This window comes from Nicotiana sylvestris, chromosome 1 (genome assembly GCF_000393655.2).
Source record: "Nicotiana sylvestris chromosome 1, ASM39365v2, whole genome shotgun sequence".
Taxonomy (NCBI): Eukaryota; Viridiplantae; Streptophyta; class Magnoliopsida; order Solanales; family Solanaceae; genus Nicotiana; species Nicotiana sylvestris.
This window is the reverse complement of record NC_091057.1, coordinates 92,913,754-92,938,391: the sequence shown is the minus strand read 5'-3', so window position 1 is coordinate 92,938,391 and position 24,638 is coordinate 92,913,754. Positions and strand designations below refer to the sequence as shown.

General features: G+C 34.2%; 2 protein-coding genes across 2 annotated transcripts; both read right to left on the bottom strand.

Moving 5' to 3' along the window:
* Window positions 1-5,374: 5,374 nt before the first annotated feature.
* Window positions 5,375-9,955, bottom strand: LOC138872354 (uncharacterized). Its single transcript, XM_070150393.1, has 3 exons — window positions 9,728-9,955; window positions 9,470-9,670; window positions 5,375-5,452 (listed from the first exon to the last, which is right to left on the bottom strand). Exons 1-3 carry the CDS (start codon window positions 9,953-9,955, stop codon window positions 5,375-5,377), a joined length of 507 nt encoding a protein of 168 aa, XP_070006494.1.
* Window positions 9,956-11,810: 1,855 nt separating this feature from the next.
* LOC138872323 (uncharacterized) lies at window positions 11,811-12,656 on the bottom strand. The gene has a single exon (XM_070150392.1). The coding sequence runs from the start codon at window positions 12,654-12,656 to the stop codon at window positions 11,811-11,813; it is 846 nt and encodes a 281-aa protein (XP_070006493.1).
* Window positions 12,657-24,638: the final 11,982 nt, after the last annotated feature.

Genomic DNA, 24,638 nt, shown 5'->3' with positions numbered 1-24,638 from the left:
TCATTCTTCCCGGGTAAAGAGGGGTAGCTATTGATACCCAATTTTTCCTTATATATTTTCAATATGCAAAATACTTTCAAAATAGTATATATATGCATATATAAGCATGCCCAAGGTTTTTATTATTTTTTCCATAATTTTAAGGTTTTTAATTGATTTATTTTCTCCCTTTTTATCCATAAAATCCCCAGTAATTATTTCTAAATTATCGTTTTGATAAGTCATCTATTAGATTTCTATATTTATGTCAAAATATGGCTAATGTAATTTTTATATATTTTTATAATTATATTTAGTATTTTTAAAGCTAAATTGCACATAATCGCAATATTAGCCATTTTAAGATTTAATTACGTTTTATATGCATAAAATTGGATCATATATTTTTAAATTGCTAATTATGCATTATAAATTATTTTAGCATTTAAATTATTTTTTCAGAAATTTATCTACTATTTTCTATAAATTAAATAGGGAAAAACTAGCTCTTTAAAATATAGCCAAACTGGCTTCCAATTATGGCCAAATCGCACCCCAATTCCCATCCCAATTTACAATTAAAAAAACCGACCCACCCCTATTAACCCATACCCAAACCCGGAACCCACCAACCCAATTTAATCTCGACCATTTGATCTCTCAGATCAACGGTCCACGTCATTTCTTTCCATTTTTAATCGAGCGACCCCCCAAACCCCACCCCATTCTTTCATTTGCGCCACCTCTGAATCCTCTCCTCCTATCTTCTCTCTTAGACACCCTCAAACCCTAATCACTATCCACCCTTCTCCGACCATCTCCCTCGCCAAAAACCATGGCCTCTCATCATCTCCTGGCCTCTGCTTCACCCCAGGCCGGTTTGACACTACCCTGAGGTCCTCAGGTGAACCTGGAGCGGTTCAACTCCTATCCATGGTCTTTCATGCCATTTCCCTACCATCCATGGTTGCTCGAGTAAGATCTATGACTTTTCCGGCTAAGACCAGTAACATTTTAAGGCCCTCTCGTCTTCTTTGGGTTCTTTGAAACCCTAACTCTTGAGATTTTTCACTTTTCTTTTAGATCTGTCTTAGATCTAGGTATATCCATGAGTTTTTAACCGGTTTTTCTTCATCTCTACTATTTTACGAAAACCCTAGATTCGCTATTGTTCGATTCTTCTCAGATCTTTCTAGATCTGAGGTGATTCGAGTATTATTAAGTGTTTCCCTTTAAAAATCTCCTGTTTTAACTAACTATTTCGAATTTTTTATCACTCTTCCTAAACTAGGGTTCATCCCAAGTTGTCTTTCGAAGGGTTAATTATCTTTTAGTCTTCATGACTGATTTGTGCAAGAATATGAAACCCTAGTTGATTCTATGTGGTTTCTTCAATCTTTGCTTCGATTTTGGGTGTTTTTGTGGTACCAGTCATGCTAGTTTACTCTATATTTGGACTTAAATATTTTTCCTTGTTAAATCCAGTATTTTTGAGGGTTTGCCCTAATTAATCTTTATTAGGGTTCGAATCTATTTCTCCGACTAATTTCTATATCTCTGTGAGGTTTTACTTAGCCTAATTTTTGTTTATGGAAGTTGAGTATTTCTTTTTGGAAATCAGTGTTATTTTAAAAGTTTTGGCTGGTTGATTTACTCTGTTAGAGATCCATATGCGTAAATCTTGGGTGTTTCCTTGTTTATGACCGTAATTGGTCATATTGACCTTATTTGATTGCCCGTATAATTGTGGATTCTTACTGATTCCTTTGCATGGTATGATTGAGATTCTTTCCTTAATTAGATCCCTGCTATTACCGTTTGATCAATTACCCCTAATTAAGGGGTCTATTCTGAACTCCTTTATGTGATTGGTTTCTGTGATCCTATGATTTTCATAATTGACTGAATGTTGATTCCTTTACCTTATTCTGTTATACTCCTAAAGTGCTATATATACACTCTTGTTTTACCTCTCAAGACACGAACATAGTTCAGAATACACACACACACACACACACACTCAAAATCTTTTTTTTCTCTATTATTTGTGCTAACTGCTTGTCTAGCCGATTGAAAGCCAAGACTAGACTGTGGAACTCTACTTGCTTTACTTAACTAGTATGTTCCTAGTTCAATTCTGAAACTCAACTCTATGTGCTCCATGTCTTTTAAATCCATGTCTCCTTCTGCTCTAATTTAATGGCTTATGTCTTTAATTGCCCTTCTTGTTTACTGCTTTATTCAGCATGCTTAAGTTTTGCCCTATCTTGTTTAAGTGTGTAATCAGCATGTCTACTTGAGTTCTTATTTATTCCCCTCAACTAGTGTGCCATGTTAGCATTATAGACTCTTAAATGTGCTTGGTTAACACTAAATGGCATGACTAATTATGTGTAATAGACTCCTTCCCTCAGCATGACTACTCCTACACCATGTCTCTATGTCTTATTGCCTATTACTATTCTAATTTCGAGCATGATTCCCTTGCTAACATTTTGAAGTAGTAGGTTGTGTTCTGGAGGCCAATCAGCTCCTACCTGTTCTTTGTACTTGCTGGTCTATATGCTTCTCTTCTCATCCATATTTGTGTGTTTCTGATTTGAGCTCTCTGTGTCCCCAACCCCTTACTTCCCTGCCTGTGAATGTTGAAATGATACTATTCTTTGAACTTGTTCTGTGTGTGATGGCTTGTGCCAAGTTGTTGTTGCTCCTATTCCCTCCTCCTTTCAAAACTGTTTTCCTAAGCAACTCATCTGTTGTTTTGCAAACTTATTTCAAACGTGCTTTGACAAAACTGTTTCCAATTTAACCCTTTTAAATCTATGTCAAGCACTCTCACATATACTCTTAGACCACTAGGTTCTGCCCCTTTTGTGTGAGCCTTGCCTTGGGACCCTTGAGCTCCCTCTGAACTTGGACACATAAAAGCTAGCCTTTCCACACTGCACTTACTCTGTCTTGGCTATGAAATCTGGGTGTGAGCACTGCCCGGGATCCCTTGAGGTCCTTAGGGAACTCTGACACACCCGGATAAGAAAAGACTATCGAACAATCTTGGCACTTGAGGTGATTTATTACATAACTCAGGGAGGAAATCCTAATCACGCTCTCTATAGTGTAACTTCTCAATTTTCATTTCTACTTATGTAATTCATTTCAATGTTGGTCTGTAATAATCTGTTGTAAATAAGTATTGGGGTGGCTAGTGAAAAGGGATGGGGTAAATATGCATGCCACAGTTGTTAAGGGTAGAAAATATGTTATTAGGTTTATATTCCTAATTGCACAATAAAAACCATGCTTAGGATTCATATGTGCATTATAAATCATGCTCTTAGGTCCCACATTTATTGATTCAACATGTGCACCCTTATAAAATCATGTGTTAAAATCTGCTAATAACTAGCACTTTACTATTACGTTATGCGCTGCCATGTACACTTAGAGATCCTGCCTTAAGATAAAACAACGCTAATAAACAGGTTATTTTTCATGTTCTGAAAGTATGTAATACTTATGCATTTTCTGCTTAGGTCCTGCATATACATTACTCTGCATTTTTATGCATTAGATATCATGCCTTTAGGATTGCATTCACATCCGCTTAGGTATCTCTAGTGCTGGTAATAATTTCGAAATTCTGAACATTTAGAACGACGATACAATTCAAACAGTCTTCTCTAATTAACTCTGATAACTGGAACACTGTTTTACACCTAGGCAAGCCTTAGGTGTTAAATTTGTCAAAACTGAAAACATGTTTTTTATGTATGCTATTAAAATCAGTAGACAAGCCTAATTTGGACTTCTTTTCTAAGTCATGCAATAAATCTGGTTCTACTATTATCACTTAGCTATCATGCTTAGGATCTTAATTCAGACCTTAATTATATATTAGTCATGTTGTTTATGTGCACTGTATGTGGAGGTATATTTGAGCCTTTCGTTTGTCTTCCATATCCCCTTAATTGAAGTCCTACTTGTTATTGTGTGTCGCCTTAGCATTTTACCTTTAAACTTGAGGGTCTACCTAGAACCCCCTTTATAGGATAGGAGTCTTAAATTCCTCCGGGACTGATAGGGGTCGAGACCAACCCTCGCTTTAATTACCTTCACGGGGCGGGAAAGGGTAGATATGAATATGATGATCGGTGCGTTAATACCACGTATAACCCTTCTTTGAGGAGTGTCATACCAGGTATTGCATTAATGTGATCCATATTATAAACAAACCTAGGACACCCTCTCTTTACATTCACAAATGCACTTAGATTGTAATTCCTTTAAACTCTTGCTTTTCATTAATTGCTTTTCAAACATTTGTGTTCTTAAACTTAAATCCCCTACTATTTGAGCCATACTTGCTTATCTGCTAATTGTACAAATTCACAAAAAACTGTTTGGCCGGGAACCACACTAGTGGATCCTGACGGGTGCCTAACATCTTCCCCTTAGGATAATTTCAAGCCCTTACCCTATCTCTGGTTACCAAATGTAGTTATAAATGAACCCTATAGGTGTCCTAACGCACCTTAAATCGTTAGGTGGCGACTCTTCAAGAACGCAAACCCCTTTTCCCAAAAGGAAAGAGTTGTCCCATAACCAAAAATGTCATAAACCCGATTTTGCGAAGGAAAAAGGGGCGCGACATTGTTCAGAGTGCTTGTTAGCCATTCTTCCAGTAGCCTTTTTACCGCTGGTGGTGCTTCTTCCATTATTGACGTGAAGGCTTCTTTTTTGCGCGAAGCAGTAACACTTTCGCGGGGCGGGGGGGGGAAGCATTTTGCCTAAGCGTAGCGCTTGGCGTCACGTTTTGATTATCTTCCCTATCATCTTCGTTGATGGTGTTCAAGATGTTGTTAGTGACACCTGTTATCGTTTTCAACCTCGCATCTCCTTTCCCTACCATTGTTAGTTGGTGCAAATGAAGAATGAGATGTTTTTTTTATCTAGAAAAAACTACAATTTCAACTGAAAAACTCCTCATAGACGGTGCCAAATTGTTTGAGCAAATAATTGATAAACTAATTAGTAATAAATTAGTAGGGTGAATCGCAGTTGAATTTAATAATCTCTAGATCAAATGGAACAAAACTCTTGTATGGTGAGTAGAGTTTATATAAGCATTAAATAGTGAACTTATTATGCTGGGGTTGACAAGATGTGCAATATCATAAAAGTGTAATAAATGTAAGAAATAACAAAGATTGTAGTATAAAAGAGTAGTCACCCAATGATTATATGATTGTGTGTTTCCTTTCTCTGACGACGTGGGAAGGAAAGCAGTCAATATCTATGTGGGATCTTGATATTTATAGATAGATAATGAACAACATGTGTATGGATGAATAAGACAACTATCTCATATATTCTTTTCTCAATCTTACAATATCTCTCAGTTCTCGAAAAGGGCAGATTCCTCTCTTGTCCACTTTCTCCTCCTATTTATAAGGGACATTCTCCAAAAAATACCCTAAAAAGTACAGCACAAAGAATATTCCAAAGGTATATTCTTCCTGTTTCTTTCTAAATATAGACTACCGAAACTACTTCATTTCAACTACTCGACTCTGGTCGTCATCCTTTGCCACAACGACCGTCAGTCGTTGCATTGTAGTGACTCCGTCCCAAGCCTCGCTTATCCGTTGTCGTGGTTTCCAAATTTGGACCAATACACTAGGTAATCACTCCCTTACTACTACTACTAGGATTGTTTTCCATTTCTAGTTAAGAGTGCGAATTATATCCATCATACCATCCAGGTGTTTGCTAATGAAAATACGTATTAGGAGCTTTATTTTGTTTCTAAAATTAATTTATTTTTGATATTTCCTGTCTGTTTAGTTTCTTTGCTCATTATTAACTTAAAGGGAACCAAAAGTGAACCATTCTAATGTTCCTAATTTTGATGTCTATTATACATGTTTAACAAATATATCAAATCTTATTTGGACAAGAATTCTTAGACATTTTGTAAATGCATAAATGTGGTTTTATATTAATTTTTTTAAAGTAATACAAAGATTTCTATCTCACACTAGAAATATAATTAGTCTCTTTTCGTCTTTTCAGCCAAGTGTCTATCGTAAACAACCTATCTATCCCTCGAGTAGAGGTAAGGTCTGCTTGTTTAACCAAAAAATGGGATTTCGATCAAAGCTTTAATTTAGAAGAACTCGGGTTACTGATAATCAAAATATATGAAAGAAAGTAATTTGGCTAGCAATAATATAATCAGAAGAAAAGCAAGTAAATCGGTATATTCAGATAGTATTTCGTGTCCCTACAATTGATCCGTTCTCTCCCTTTTATAGCTATTTTGGAGATATGCATTTTGCCTTTGTCATAATAAGGCCATTATGGACAATTAAAGATATTAAATGCTATGTTACATAATCATTGTATTCAATACAGATTCTCTAACATTTTTAGTATTTAAGGCTCATTAAATACTGTATTTGTACTCCCATGTAGTGTCAGATTCATTCCCCTTGATTCTTGGACTTAAATAAGTACGAGCGCTGAGTCTTTTGGATAACTGCTTGTGCCTCTTCCTTTGCCTCTGCTCGTATCTGTTGTAACTCGTGTCATGACACGTCATCTTCACACCACTTTAATATGTAAACTCAAATTTTCCCAATACAGATATCCCCCTCACTTGCCATTTATTCATCAAAGTGCGTGTTCTCGCCATCCACGAATGAACAGAATAGAAATTCAATTAGCTTTGAGAAACCAAATCGCACGACAGGAAAGAATAAATGTGAGGTTTTTCCTAACTCTATAGCCTCCGGGGCTAAATACAGACGTCTCTGTACTGATCCCTCATACTCTACTAAGCTTGTCTGTGAACTGTGAGACCCATGTAACCTAGAGCTCTGATACCAACTTGTCACTACCCGGATTTTCCACTCTCGGGAGTCGTGATGGAACCTACTAATGTGAGCTAGGCAAGCCGAACCTTTAATCTAATTACTTCATTAACCAATTATTTCCTTTTAACAAATATAAGGTGATAACGTGATAAGAAGGAAAATTGAATTTTAAGTAGAAGAAAACAAACAAATATCTGAAATATGTATCTATTACAACTGCTTAAGCCTTAATCACCCAAAACCTGGTATCACAATGTCACATATGGTCTAAGACTACTAAATACAAGGTCCGAGAATAAAAGACACATTGTTTCTGAAGCAAAAACATGAAACAGGAAATAAAAGATAGAGGAGACGCCAGGGCCTGCGGACGCCTGCAGGTCTACCTTAGATCTCCGCGTGGACTGATGGTAGCCTCCAACTATGGTCCAAGAGCTGCTCCGGGATCTGCACATAGTGCAGAGTGTAGTATCAGCACAACCGACCCCATGTGTTGGTAAGTGTCTAGCCTAACCTCGGCGAAGTAGTGACGAGGCTAGGACCAGACCACCAAATAAACTTGTGCAGTTATATAATATACAGCGGAAAGTAAAGCAGGAATACAAAATTAAAGATGGGAGGGGGAAACATGCTTCAGGGAATAACAGGTAAAAACAGAATATCAAGAGAATTATAAAGGAATCAAAATCCAACCACTAACAAGAATAAGGAAAGCAAAGGCAGATTTCACTTTCTTTTCACATCTTGTTGCAGGCGTTATTCTTTAAAAATGCTTCTATTAACTTCATGAATATTTACATTAATCATGAATTTTATAAAAGAGGGCCCTTTTATATTCGACACTTAATGAAGAAGACGTCTCAACTTCATAATGGTGTTAAACATACGATAAAAGAAATATGAATACACATGTTTCTTTGAAATAACTTTGACAAGTTTTTATTTGAACTTTGTCTAGTTTTGAATAACACTTTACACGTATTTGAATTACATCTATAACTTTCTCGTAACTATTTTTCTTGTAACAGATTTAAAAAAGAAAAATAAATACGAGGCTTTTATCTATAACCTGTTTCGGTACATAGCCTTTACCCTGACTATGGTAAGGTAATAAACACGAGGTTTTTATCTATAACCCGTTTTAGTACATAACCTTTACCCTAACTATGGTAAGGTTTTTCTTTGGCCTTAGCTCGTGACTTTGCTCTGCACTTGACTTATTCAATGAGTGAACTTTTCAGGGCTTGATCTTCTTTGCCTTCCTTATACATATGCATGTGTATATTATGTAGTCCCCCAAGTGTTTGAGCATTGAAGTATGAAGCCTCGGGCACTTGATTGTTCCTTTCATTTGGTCCTTTCCCTGTAAAAGAAAAACATACGGGACTCATAGGTACGATTATAGATGAAGACTGCTTAACCCGTTTGAATTTCTATCAGAATAATTGTAACCCTAGGCCAGGAAGTTTAATTTATTCCACATGCCTTGCAGGTCGTGACTCATCATTTAGTACGGGTTAGCGTTTTGCCTATCATCTAAAATCGTTAGTAGAATTTTAACAATTCAAAAATTAAATTTTAAAATATGGATACCTGACCGTGGGTATTCTTCAGAAATAATATCTCTTCAGATGAACAACATTCCAATGTGAAGGTAATATCTTGCCATCCATTGTTTCTAGCTCGTATGCTCCTTTACCTGCAATATCATGAATTCTATAGGGTCTTTCCCATGTTGGACTTAATTTCCTCGAGTTAGCTGCCTTCGTAGATTGAAAAACCTTTTTGAGCACGAAGTCCCCAATTTTGAAGAATTTGAGGTATGCTTTTCTGTTGTAGTATCGTTCTATGACCTGCTTCTGTGCTGCCATTCTTATTAGTGCAGGTTCTCTTCTTCCTTCAAGTAAATCAAGATTTACACGCATTTCCTCGTCATTAGATTCTTCTGTCGTCTGTGTGAATCATGTAATCGGCTCTCCTATCTCAACTAGAATTAAAGTTTCATCTCCATAAACCAATGAAAATGGTGTTTCTCCTGTACTTGCTTTTGATGTTGTGTGATATGCCCATAAAACACCAGGTAACACTTCTGGCCAATTACCTTTGGATTCCTCTAAACGCTTCTTTAAATTGTTGATAATGACTTTGTTTGTTGACTCAGCTTGCCCATTACCCACCGGATGATAAGGTGTAGACGTAATCCTTTTAATTTGCCAACTTTGAAAGAATTCTGTGATTTGAGTGCCTATAAACTGAGGACCATTATCACACATGATCTCCTTTGGCACACCGAATCGGCATATGATATTCTGCCAAATGAAATCTTTAACTTCCTTTTCTAGCACCTGACTAAATGCTCCTGCCTCTACCCATTTAGTAAAATAATCAGTGAGTACGAGCAAAAATTTTACCTGTACTTTTGCTTGCGGTAGTGGACCCACGATATCTATCCCTCATTTCATAAATCGTCACGGTGCAATGACCGGATGTAATAACTCCACAGGCCTATGCATATTATTATCGTACCTTTGGCATTTATCATATTTAGCCACGAAACTTTCCGCTTCTTCTACCATTTTGGGTCAATAATAAACTGCCCTAATTAAGGTTCTTACCAATGACCTTCCTCCTGTGTGATTCCCACAATGCCCTTCGTATATTTCTCTCATTACGTATTCCGTCTGAGAAGGTCCGAGGCATCTTGCTAAGGGACCACCAAACATTTTTCGGTAAAGATTGCCTTGCTTTAAGCAATACGGAGCAGCCTTTTTCCGAAGTGCATGAGCTTTTTTCTTATCTTCAGGGACGGTACCATACTGCAAAAAAACAACAATCTCGTTCTTCCAATACCAAGTTAAGTTATTAAAATTTACCTCATTCTTATCGTGGTCGAGAACTGAATGAAACAAATAAATAACTGAAGCATTTTCATTGCTTGCCACGTCTGCCGTAGATGCAAGATTAGCTAGGGCGTCGGCTTCAACCTTTTCATCCCTTGATATTTGTGTTACTTTCCAGGTTTGAAATTGCTTTATCAAATCCCGCACCTTCTCTAAGTATTGCTGCATCCTTGCTTCCCTGGCCGTATAAGTCCCCAGCATTTGATTAACTACGAGTTGTGAATCGCTTTTGATTATAATTTGATTTATGCCAAGTTCTCGTGCCAGTTCTAAATCTGCAATCACAACTTCATACTCTGCCTCATTGTTAATTATAGAATGACATTTTATGGCTTGTCGAATGGTTTCACTCATAGGTGGTACCAAAACAATCCCTAAACCAACACCTTTTACGTTAGATGAACCATCAGTAAATAAGGTCCAAGTTCCTGGGTTAGCTCCATTGAACACCTGCAACTCTTTTTATGCTTCTAATTGCATCCCTTGGCTAAAATCAACCACGAAATCAGCTAACACTTGAGATTTTATAGCAGTTCTAGGTTGGTAGGTGATATCATATTCACTCAATTCTATAGCCCATTTAGGTAACCTACATGACAATTCATGCTTATGTAATATATTGCGTAATGGATAAGCAGTAACTACAGCAATAGGATGACATTGAAAATAAGGCCTTAATTTTCTAGATGTCATGATTAATGCAAATGCAAGCTTTTCCAATTGAGGGTACCGTGTCTCCGCATCTAACAAAGATTTGCTAACATAATAGATCAGAGATTGTTTACCTTGATCCTCACGGACTAAAACAACACTTACCACTACTTCTGAAACAGCAAGGTAGATGAGCAGTCTTTCCCCAACCTTTGATTTTGCGAGCAATGGTGGATTTGATAAGTATGTCTTCAAATTTTTGAGTGCCTGCTGACATTCCTCGTTCCACTCAAAGTGATCTTGCTTTTTAGGAGCTGAAAAGAATTTAAAGCACTTTTATGATGATTTAGAAATGAATCTTCCCAAGGCTACAATTCTTCCTGTCAACCTCTGTACTTCTTTCAGGAATTTCTTCAATGGCCTTAATCTGTGCGGGATTCACTTCAATACCACGGTTAGAAACAAGAAAACCCAAAAACTTCCCTGACGCGACACCAAATCCACATTTCTCCGGATTTAATTTCATATTATATTTGCGCAAAATCTGAAATGCATCTGACAAGTGTGATATATGATCTCTCGAATGCTGAGTTTTAACAAGCATATCATCTATATAAACCTCCATGGTTTTTCCCAGATGTTCTTGAAACAATTTAGTAACCAGCCTTTGATATGTTGCACCAGCATTTTTAAGACCAAAAGGCATTACTTTATAATAGTAAGTCCCCCTATCTGTTATGAATGAAGTTTTTTCCTTATCTACCGGATCCATTTTGATCTAATTGTACCCTGAATATGCACCTAAAAAACTTAATAGCTTATGCCCTGCAGTAGCATCAATTAGCTGATCTATATGTGGTTGTGGAAAAGAATCTTTAGGACAAGTTTTACTAAGGTCTGTGTAATCCACACAAACTAGCCACTTACCATTCTTCTTTGGGACTACAACAGTATTGGCTAACCAATTAGGATACTTTACCTCGCGGATGGATCCAATCTTTAGCAATTTTTGAACCTCTTCTTGAATCACCTGATTCTTGAAAGTTCCTTGCTTTCTTTTCTTTTGTTTGATAGGAGGTTACGTTGGGTCTTCATTAAATTTGTGAGTCATTACCTTCGGTGGTATTCCTGTCATGTCAGAGTGGGACCAAGTAAAACAATCCACGTTAGTTTTTAAAAATTCAATTAACTTACCTCTCATGTCTTGGCTTAGATTGGCCCATACGTAGACTCTCTTATCATGCCATTGAGCAAATAATACCACAGCCTCCGGTTCTTCAATTGTTGTTTTGATATTTTCATTTTCTTCTGGTTCTTGAATGGTATAAGGTCTTGAATCCACATCTATTCGCCCTTATTCAGTTGAGGTTTGTGTTGTGGTGCCCTCAATTGTCTTCTGTAATTGCTATTTTTCTTCTTTTTTCGTACTTGAATTTGCTACAGAGTTGATGCTCCTGGATGTATGTTGATCCCCGCGAATTTGACATATTCCCCATGGTGATGGAAATTTAATAACTTGATGCAAGATTGAAGGAACGACACCCATTACGTAGATCCATGGTCTCCCAAGGATCATATTGTAAGCCATCTCCATATCTACTACTTGAAACTTTGTATCTTTGACAACTCCTTTTGTGAATGTGGTGAGTGTTACCTCTCCTTTCATCACAACACTAGAATTGTCAAATCCAAATAAAGTATGTGCCTTTGGTATTAATTTATTCTCAGCTTGCATCTCACGTAATACTCTTAGCAAAATATTGTTCACAGAACTACTTGGATCCATCAAAACTCGTTTCACATTAGTATCATGTACAATTAAAGATATTACCAGGGCATCGTTATGAGGAGATAATACGCCATCCGCATCAACATCATCAAATGTAATGTTGTCTTCCTCTAATACATGTCGCACTCGTTTCTCTTGGGTAATTGTGACTTTGGAAATTTTATTAGCTGCAGTGTACGTTACGCCATTGATGTCTTCACCCCCGCTTATAACGTTGACAGTCCTTTTGGGAGAAGGTGGTTTAGAGGGTTCCTGCCTATTCTTCATGTAAGCTTGCTTACCTTTCTCACTGAATAACTCGGTGAGATACCCCTGTTTTAATAAATGATCAAATTCACTTTGTAAGAATCTACAATCTACTGTTTTATGCCCGTGATCATTATGAAACTCACACCAATGATCAGGGTTGCGCCTGTTTGGATTCGATCTCATCTCTTTTGGCCACCGTACATTGTCGCCCATGCTTCTCAAAACAACTACGAGTTCGGAAGTGCTCACATTGAAATTGTAACTACCAAATCTCGCCTTCAAATTTCTATCATCATCTCATGACTCATGGGTGTTTCGATCATTCCTAAACCTTGATGAAGTGCTTGACTCTCTATTCCTTGATCTGTGATCATACCTTTGATTGTCCTGTTTTGACCATGAATCTTTTCCCGCAGGTCCCATGTATGGCTCGTACCTATTTTTACCGGACCTTTTTTCGGTTTTTGCCCATCTCGAACTTACTTTTTCTTCTTTTTGGAATCGTGGAACAGTATCTTCTTCTATCCTTAGCTTCGTGCTATACCTGTTGTAAACGTCATTCCACGTTGTAGCTGGGAATTCACGAAGACTTTCCTTGATTCGCCTCGTAGCTTTCGAGCTCTTTTCGTTCAAATTACTTATGAAAGCTATAGCTGCCCAATTATCAGGTACACGTGGTAATGTCATTCTTTCACGTTGGAATTTGTCAACGAACTCCCTAAGCAATTCTGAGTCCCCTTGCTTGATCTTGAAAATATCTTCCATTCTTTTTTCGACTTTTTGAGCTCCCGAGTGTGCTTTAATGAAAGAATCTGCAAGCTCCGCAAAAGAATTTATAGAATTTTCGGGTAAAAGAGAATACAATGTTAATGCACCCTTGGTGAGTGTTTCACCAAATTTTTTCACTAACACTGATTCAATCTCCTGCTTGTCAAGTTGTTGCCTTTTACGCATGTTGTGAATGCAGTCATGTGGTCTTGTGGGTCTGTTTTTCCATCGTATTTTGGAATATCAGGCATTTTGAATTTCTTTGGAATTGGGAGGGGAGCAGCACTTGGCTTCCAGAGTTGTTGCGAATATTTATCCGTATCTATCCCTTTGATTACGGGCGGTACCCCGGGTATTTTCTCTATGCGGTTACCTTGTTCCTTGAGTTGTTTCTACAATGTTAGTACTAAATTTTGTAAATCAGAATTGATAAGTTACCTGGTTCTCCCTCCTGTTATTCGTTGGGGTTCCACCACTACCTGAATTAACAAGCCCGAAACGGGGGTTCTCCAAAGTGTTGTTATTTGGAGTGGGTGTGGGTGGTGCAACGGGTAACTGGCTAGCAAAAGCCTCAAGAGCTTTATTGACCTGTGCAGCAATTAGTTTCTGCAAAGCTTCATCGATAGCTGCAACATTTTCAAATTGAGCGTTTCCATTTGTATGAGATCCATCAGGAGAGCCTTCACGAGATCGCCAAGGAGAGCCTCGTGGAGAAGGGACCGGGGTTTGATTATCCTGTGGATTTCCCTGAAGTTGTTGGTTTCCTTGGTTTACTTGAATGTTGTCATTGTTGTTCGACATGGTTGATGCAACAAGGAAAGTTAAGCTAAAAGAGGATAGATTATCAGATTCCCGGTAACGGAACCAATTTGTTTAACTAAAAAATGGGATTTCGGTCAAAGCTTTAATTTAGAAGAATTCGGGTTACTAATAATCAAAATATATGAAAGAAAGTAATTTGGCTAGTAATAATATAATCAGAAGAAAAGCAAGTAAATCGGTATATTCAAATAGTATTTCGTGTACCTACAATTGATCTGTTCTCTTCCTTTTATAGCTATTTTGTAGATATGCATTTTGCCTTTGTCATAATAAGGTCATTATGGACAATTAAAGACATTAAATGCTACGTTATATAATCATTGTATTTAATACAGATTCTCTAACGTTTTTATATTTAAGGCTCATTAAATACTGTATTTGTACTCCCATGTAGTGTTAGATTCATTTCCCTTGATTCTTGGACTTAAATAAGTACGAGCGCTGAGTCTTTTGGATAATCGCTCGTGCCTCTTCCTTTGCCTCTACTCGTATCTGTTGCAACTCGTGTCTCTTTGCCAGTTGTAACTCTTTGACCAGTCTATGTATCATGACACGTCATCTTCACACTACTTTAATATGTAAACTCAATTTTTCCCAATACACCGCTACACACTATCCTTCACAAACCCCACTAGTGGATTTCAGCGAGTTGTTATAGAAATAAAATTAGAATATAATATTTTTTAACAACTTATTGTTGTGAAAAGATATTATGAAGGGCAAGCATGAAGTCTCTATTGACTAGAAAAAACAGAACTACTTTAAAAAAAAAAACAGTATAAATCCTGAGTTTGAATCCCAACAACATTCACTCGTGACTTAAAGAAAGAAATAAAATAAATTATAAAAAGCAGTATATGAATTGTCTAATAAAAAAATCAACTGGTCAAAGAAAAATATCAAAACTCGAATAATTTTTTTTTTTTTTAAATGGGAAGAAAACTTTAAATTTTTTGAAAAAATACGGAAGACAGCTCATGAACATGTGAAAGTTGCAGCGCATTGGGCCCCCTTTAGCCTTTGCTGGAACGACTTCTATCCCAAACAAAAGCTCGCTCCTTTTAAAGAACTTTTTGGTCATTTTGATAGTATTAGTTTAACATATTAAAAGACAGACTATTATACAAATTAGAGCCCGTTTGAACATAGGAATTTTTTCATTTTTTCTCAATTTTTTTTTCTTTTTTTTTCGAAATCAGCGTTTGTTGATAAATTTTTAATTTACACTTTGAAGATGCATTTTGGAATTTTTTGAAAATTTGAAAAACTCTATTTTTCAAAATTTTCATTCAGATCACTCACAAAACTTAAAAAACAATCCAAAATTATATTCATGTCCAAACACAACTCTAAATTTCAAATATCATTTTCACTTAAAAAAGATTTTCACCATTTTTTAAAATTTTAGAATTCTTATGTCCAAACGCCCACTTAGATTACCTGAAGAAATTAAGCAGTGGTGGATATAACTTTTGAAAGAAGATTCAACTGAAACTAATATTTTTGAAATTGAACAAAATTATATGTGGGAAAATAATAAATATTAAATTTTAAACTCATAATTTCTAAAATATAACAATTTCAATCCTTAGAATTTTAAAAGTCAAACCAGTTAAGTCTAAATATCCTTATTCCACCTCTGATTATAGATAAATCTTTATGATCAAAATTAATATATTACTAGGTAAAATAGTTACTTACTATAATATGTTAAATTATACTTTTGATATGTAAAATAATCTTCAAGCTATAAATATATATAACTTATATCTTTTTGCTGTTTGTTTGTTTTCTTGGAAAGTGTTGGATTTCATTAATTGCCTTTCTTATTTTCTCGAGATCCAAACAAGAGTTTGTTGTGAAGACTTTTCCACGATTTTAGCCGGGATTTGATCAGCTAAATAATCTGTTTAGTGGGTTAAGTGAATTTGGGAATTGATACTTGGAAATTTGGTAGTTTTATTAATTTTTGTGTTCATGTACCTTGGATTCTGTCTTTGTGTGGCCCCTCCATGTTCTTGGACAACTTATGTACTTTCACATGTTAGTGTTTATCCTCACCATTTTCCAAATGGTTTATGTATAATTTTTTAAATAAATTTTAGTCAATCTATCCATAAGAGTCGTGGTGGAGTGATAAGTATTTATTAATGAGAAATTTTCGTTCCTATATCCTATAGGAAACTATATTACCAAATATGTTCATAGTTTGCATATTACCCTTTATGCTAATAGTATTCCTACAAAATATAGACAATGCATTAAATAAGGAATCATTATAGCTGTAGGATTCCTTATTTAGGCGCGCTAAAATTGAGGAATTAAATATTCTTCAAGATCTTCTACAACGCAGATCACGCACATTCATAATTATCGTCGGTTTCACTCTGATCTTTCACAACACATATCAAAATTTTCCATACTCTGTTTTGCGATACACTCTGTTTCTAGAATTCTCTCTACATCTCTCTCTATCTCTCAATCTCAAATTTCAGTAGTACAAAGCAAAGGAAAGAGAGCAGCAATTCCACCATTGACAACCATTAAAAAGCTTGAAAGTTTTGAATTCAAATTTGGGTTTTCAAAAATCATTATTTGTTTGGATTGGGTGTTGTTGAAAATAATTGGGAATATGATTTGGAGTTTATATCTCAATTTTGAGGGGTTTTGGTGAAGATTAGACTTGGTTTTGACTGAATTTCAGATTGAAAGAAGAAGAAGAAGACGTATATTGCAGAAATTGTTGAAAAATTGAAGATAAATTGAAGAAAAATTGTAGATTGTTGTTTATTTATTTTTCTTTTATTCATTTACCTATTGTATGAAAGTTGAACAATATTGTATAAATATTGTATTTAAGTGGATGATTTTGTACTGTTTTGGACAAAAATATGTATCAAAAATGTGAAACATACATTTCAGGGGGAGCATGTTGAGTCCAAATATGTACTCAATTTATAAATATTTTGTAGATAAATTGTAAATTATTTGTATTATGATTGTAGATGCTTTATTTTCTGTTTTCACAAATAAAAAACGACTAAAACTTTTATAAATCTTCTGAAAAAACGCAATTATGTCAAAAATCTCAATTATGCTACAATTGAATGGGAATTGGGATATTAAAATTCATTGTACCCGATTTGTAGATATTTTGTATATAAATTGTAGATTATTTGTATTCTGATTGTAGATGCTTTGTTTTCTGTTTTCACAAATCAAAAACGACTAAAACTTCTACAAATCTTCTGCAAAAAATGTAATTATGTCGAAAATCCCAATTATGCTATAATTGAATGGGAATTGGGATATTAAAATTCAATGTACCTAGTTTGTAGATATTTTGTCGATAAATTGTAGATTATTTGTTTTCTGATTGTAGATGCTTTGTTTTCTGTTTTCACAAATCAAAAACGCTAAAACTTCTACAAATCTTCTGCAAAAAATGCAATTATGTCGAAAATTTCGATTATGCTATAATTCTGTGATTCTCCTATATGCTCTTGTTACTCCTTACGAAACTGCTATGCTAAATATGGAATCCAAAAAATATGCTAAAGGGATAGATCTTCCTAAGAAATTTTGTAGATAATTTGTAGAAACATTGAAATTCTGTATTTTCATATTAATTTTTCAAATGATATGTAGTTTTGTTGTAGATTAAATGTAGAAAACAAGCCATTGTGAGTCTTATTTAACTCATTCCTCACATTCAACCTATTCTACAAATTCACCCCTCTTTAAATACAATACAACCATACTTTCTTGAATTTAAAGATATAACAATATATATAACTTAAAAAACATCTTCTCCTCTGCACAAGTTAGCTCCAAAACAGACGAAGTGGAATAACAAGCTCCCATCAAAACTTTTAATACAAAAACACAAAGCTCAAAAATAAATAAACAACAGTCTACAATTTATCTACAATTTCTGCAATATAATGTATGTCATGTCTTCTTCTTCTTCTTCTTCGAGTTTTAATCTGATATTCAGCCAAAACCAAGTCTAATCTTCACCAAAACCCCTCAAAATTGAGATATAAACTCCAAACCATATTCCCAATTATTTACAACAACACCCAATCCAAACAAATAATGATTTTTGAAAACCCAAATTAGAATTCAAAGCTTCAAAGCTTTTTAATGGTTGTCAATGGTGGAATTGCTGCTCTCTTTTCCTTTCCTCTTATATTATTGAAATTTAGGATTGCGAGATAGAGAGAGATGTAGAGAGAATACTCAATTCTTTGCAACAACATCCAATCCAAACAAACAATGTCTTTTGAAAACCCAAATTCGAATTCAAAGCCTTGGCTATGGAAGAAATAATGGGATTTTGATACAGAAATCGTGGGTGTGAGAGGGAAACATGGGTGAAGGTGTGGAAATTGGAGAGAGAAACGTGGGGGGAGTGGTATTAGAAGGAATATACGGTACCATTAAATTAGGAGTGTAATTAATACCCTTAAAAACCACTAATTGTATATAATTGGTAATTAGGTATACTAAATATAATTATATCAAACCTTAAATATCGAGAGTAATATAATTTCGTATATGGTATAGGAATGTAAAAATTTCTTAATAATTTAATTCATTCTAGCATGAATTCGAATTTAGTGGCCCCAATGTAGACACCAACCGGGTGGAAACAACAAAAGATAAAATTACTCAATCTAACGGGGAATTCTTCTTACTTCACTTTTTAAAAGTTAATAGTGACAATGTTAATCTATCTTACAATATGCACTGTTAGAATTAGCTGATTGTTACTATATTTTTCGAAAATATCATACCATATTTGCAACGAAGAATTATCTATAAGTCAACTTAATTTGATAATGATAAAAATCTATACATTATTAGTACTTATAACTTAATATTCTAAACTATTTCCCTTTTCATTTTCAATGGGGTGGATAGAAAGTAGGAATAGAATGACATAGTATGTTTATTCCCTCCCCCCCCCCTTTAAGGGTTTATATTTTAAGTATCAAGAAGAAAGTTGACAAGTTTGGTATGATATTCTCTCAAAAATTAAGAGGATGATCTGGCTTTCAACTACCAGGAGAAAAAAATTATTATTGATATCACGAAGACTATTTCAGCAAATGAAAGCCTGGCAGATATTAAGAAGCGAAGTTTACATTTGGATTTGGGGGGGGGGGGAGACAATAACATGACAATGTTTTCCAAGAAATTAAATTCTATTGATATTGAGAGATTATTTGAGAATGAGAATTAATGTAAAAATAACTTGATGATGTTGACAAGCTTTTTTGAGGATTTTGTACTAGTGGACATTATCAACTTGGCCTCCCCAGCCATGTTCTCAGAGCAAATTATTTGTTTGGACTTGTCTACAATGCTCAAAATCAGATAGCAACTACTCGATGAAAACAAGCTTTGAGATGTAGGCTTATAGCCTCAAGCATTAATTTGGAAGATGTGGAAGATTAGTGAGAGGGACAAAACTTAGTAGAAAAAGATTATATATACGGTCAAACCTCTCTATACAGTTTCATTTGTTCCGATATTTTTTGGCTTTTATACTGAATGATTGTTATACACCTATAATAACATTTGACATTTAAATATATTTTGGTTGTTATAGATAAAACTTATCCAAAAATCAGTTTATTTATTTATTTATGTTACATAAAAATATAAAAAAATTATTCAAAATTTAATATATTAGAAAATATACACATTTCATTGGGTATATATTGAAGAAAGCTAATACATTATTAATAAATTCATAACTAAGCGTACAAAAATTTAAATTTTAAGACACACTTTTAAAGTTACTAGGAAAATATATAAATTCTTTCAAGATTGATGGAAGAACTTTGTAATTGTAACTGTTTCGTAGATTTTATTCTCTTACTACCAATATAATGTTTGAATTTGCTAAGATCCGTGTCCAAAGTTTTGAGAAAAAAAGTATCCAATGGAAATTATATCATTTGCAAATCTTCAAATCTTATATCTTATGCAAAGATAAAAACTTTGTTCGCTAGAAAAATAGTGTATATTTTTAGAATTATTATTAGTAATCTTAAAGATTTTATATGACTGTCCTAGAGGGATAATTTTATAAAGAGCGTTCTGCTATAAATATGGTTGTCGCTGATATGAGTAAAAAGTTATTATAGAAAAGTAAAATATAACTTGAAAAATCGATTCTAAGAAAAACTTGTCTTTTATAGTAAATGACTATTATATATAAGGATACTGCTATAGAGAGGTATAACTGATTGCATATGTATATATGTTTCGAACCAACTGAATGCTTGGACCTCGCACTAAATCCGTCTCTGAACAGAAATATTGTGGCTTGATTTTAATCTCGAAACAGTCGAGCCTAACATGAAGTTGGAAATGTTAATTAGACGTCGAGACAGAGATAAAATTGCAGCTTATAATAATTAATGCCGGCCACCTTTTTTATTAAAGAAGGAAATCTTTTATATTTTGTGTCTCAGATAACTAACACTAATTGCGTGATGTCTCTTTTTTGTCTCACAACTTTGTGTTCTCAGAATTTTGTGAGCCCAAATTTATAAGATATGAATCCACAAATGTGCGACATAAAAAGGGGAGAAATTCAAAATAACCAGATTTTCAAATGGTCATTCACAAATAGCCACCGTTTCAAAATTAATCGAAATTTAGCCGTTTTTCATGTAAAGATAAATTTGAACGAAAGCACTGTTTAAAATCCGGAAAAATACTCCAGTATAATATACTGAAACTTTCCGCGTGTTGGAGTTCCAGCATAATATGCTGGAAGTTCATACACAGGTGCACCGATCTCCAGTATATTATGCTAAAACTTTCCGTGTTGCAGCAAAATAGTGGCTATTTTCAAGAGATTTTTACATGCTTGCTCCCTTTTTAAAAACTATTTTCATAAATGATAGTGGGCTTTGTTTATTCTAAAAGTAGCAATTTTTCTTTTATTACTTTTTTAGCACTTTTACATTGATAACTCCATTAACTAAGGGATCCCTCCATACTAATATACTTTTTACTATATTTTCTTTTCCCTTACTCTTCCATAATTTCTCTTTTCTCTTCCATAAATAACACTTACCCAAATATATCAAAGATTCTGAAAGAAGAATATCTCAAAAATAATCCCTCTGCACAATGAGAATTTTAGTATTTTTTTCTTTTTTGAGTTTTAAACTTTTTTCTATATAATTTTATTTTAACTCAAAATATACCTTTAATATATTTCAAGTATATTATATTATGATAGTTTACAATGTAAATATTCCATCAATATGTCATATATATTTTTATATGTATTTATACCACATATATACATTATTATATTGATATTATTCAACGTATATTGCTAGCCTATACCTTACATAAAATTTAATCTAAAATATTAACATGCCACTAATATGTATATAAAAGAAAAAAAAATATGTCACATATACTGTTTATATACGGATAATTTATACAAATATGCATGTTATATTAGTGCAAAATATAAATGGCATATTAATAATATCTATTTAAATATAAATAAGTGTATAAATAAAAATAAGTGTATAAATAAGATATGCATATATACATGATTTTTCCTAAAAAAAACACATGATTTATAATATACCACAAACATACATTATATTTTTGTTCACAAAATATATGTATTTTATTTCATTGGAATATACGGATATATAATTTTGCTAGGATTAAGTTGAATAAAAAGGTCCATGTATAAAAAGGAAAAAATTGTTATGGAATGGATCGATGATATATATTTAAATATAAAGACGTATATAAACAATATATGCACATTTACATGAGTTTTCCTAAAAAAATAAATGATTTATAATGTATATATACCACAAACATACATTATATTTTTTAATAAAACATATATATTTTATTTCACCAGAATATAAAGATGTATAATTTTGCTACATTACATTATATAAAAAGGTCCATGAATGGAAATGGAAAAATTTGTTATGGAATGGATGTGTTTCTAACGAAAACATAAACATATTATGGAATGGAGAGAAAAAATAGGGGAAAATATTAAATACTAGGACTGTCTTTTTAAATAACTTGATTCTTGCTGATTTGAATTGAATTAAATCTGCTATATGTACAAATATTTTACTGCCATATTTGTTAATCATTAATTAATGCTAACCTTTTATATTATGTTTTTAATAGTGTGATATTAATGAAAGTACATTTTTCAATAACTTTGCAAACGCTGTCTATTTTTGAATGATCAGTCCGAAAATTGACTAACTCGTACTATTTTTACGATAAAAAGAGGTCTCACGTAACTAATGGTAGTTGGATGAGGCACACCATAAAATCACTCTTATATTGGTGTGCACCTCTATTGGTTATACGACATGTTTTAGGTCGTGGGATGAGACAACATGAAGGGCCATAGAGAATTGTACTCAAAGTACGAGGACTTCAAGAATTGTACTACCTCTAGTCTATATTACTATCTTTTACACATCCCTTAAAAAAGATTAATATAGATATATGTTTTTTTAATCTTTTAACTATTCGTTATCTCTTTTAATCAGGGGCGAAGCTACTTTGGTTGACCACCCTTCGCCGAAAAATTATACTACATATAAGGTAAAATATTACTTGTTATTGATTAAAAACAGACTTTGAACATCCTTGCATAGCCCACTGGCAAAGGGTGTTTAAAATTTGAACACCCTTATTGAATTTTCTGGCTTCGCTGCTCTTAACCGTCTCATTTAATTAATACTTCACTTAAACGGGAGCAACAAAGGTATATCTTGAACAAATTGATGCAAATACTTCTTGTTTACTAAAACAATTAACTAGATATTTTCTCTTTCTCTAGTAAAGTTGTCTAGCCATTGCCATGTATCGGAGTTTGTAACCATGCTCCAGTTGGCCCAGTACTCATGTAGTACTACCTCCATTCTTTTTTACTTATCTAATATACAACAAAACAAAATTAAATTCTGAAATCATCTCTGATTTTTGCTCCATGCACGTCATTGGTGGGATTCCATCTTGTTTTATACGCGGGCTAATAAGTTTGGATCGCTCCTTCATGTAGTAAATGCTGCAATCACACGAAAAATAGTATAAATTGTTTATTGTTAGGATAGAGATATATGGTATATATAGCTCACTGCCTAACTTACTACTCCTATAAAGGATGGCAATTACTAACTTTATTTCAATTATGTGACGGTGCAATTAGCTAACGTTTTCCTTTCCAATTTTTTGCAAACTAAATTGAAAATGCATGGCTGAACACTGAAAACAATGTTAATGTTCATCTTTCTCATAGATTCAATGAAGAGGAACTTAGGGTTAAAGAGAGAAAGAGAGAAGGTTCGAGATATTTTTTATTGACCTCAGAACAAAAATGAATTATCTAACTATTACAAAATCGGGTCCCTCTGTATATATACATGGCCCAATATATGTAAAGAAATAAAAGGCTAACTAATGGGCCTAATATGATGTACATAAATAAATAATAATTGAGCCTGGGCCACACTGATTTCAGCCTATCTCAACAGCCTCCCTCAAATTGGAGGGTGAGAGAACCCCCAATCTGCGAATATGAAAATGATGAGAAAGCCCACACAGGGGTTTGGTGAAGACATACGCGAGTTGAGAAGCACTGAAAGTGTGAGATAAACTGATGATACCTTCAACAAGCTTGGTATACGAATAAAATGGCAATCCAACTCAATGTGTTTGGTCCGCTCATGGAAGACAGGATTGCGAGCAATGTGAATAGCAGAGATGCTGTCACAATAGAGAGGATCAAGAGAAGCAGAAGATACCCCAAGATCAGATAAAAGCCTACATACCCAAGTAATTTCTGCCACAGCCTTGCTCATAGATCTATACTCAGCTTCAGCTAAAGACAAAGAGATCACTGCTTGTTTCTTGAATTTCCACCCAATGAGACTGCCACCAAGGAATATACAGAAACCAGAAATAGATTTCCTGCTATCAGGGAAGGATCCCCAATCACTATCATAATAAACCTGCAAAGAGAGATCAGGAAAATTGGAGAACAAAAGGCCAAAATCAGAAGTGCCTCTGAGATACCTCAACAGGTGCAAAGCTGCCTTCATGTGAGGAAAGCTGGGCTGTTGTATGAACTGACTAAGATGTTGCACAACAAAACTTAGGTCAGGTCTAGTGTGGGGGGAAAATTTAGCTTACCAATGAGGCTTCTATAATTTTTCAGGATTAGGAAGAGGATCCCCTTCTTTAGCCTTTAACTTCATATTTAACTCAAGGGGACAAGTTACAGCAGAGCAATCAGAAGAGTTAAAGGTAGCTAAAAGATCATGTATAAACTTTTTCTAATGCAGAAGAACCCCAGAAGGTGTATGAAGAACTTCAATCCCAAGAAAGTAATTAAGAGAGCCAAGACCTTTGATTTTAAATTGAAGATCCAAAAAGGCCTTAAGAGAAAAAAATTCAGACTCATCAGTGCCAAATATAATATCATCCACACAGACAACCAGAATAACCATAGAGTTCCCAGAACCCCTAGTGAACAAAGAGTAATCATTGAGTGAATGTACAAGCCCTTAGAATGTA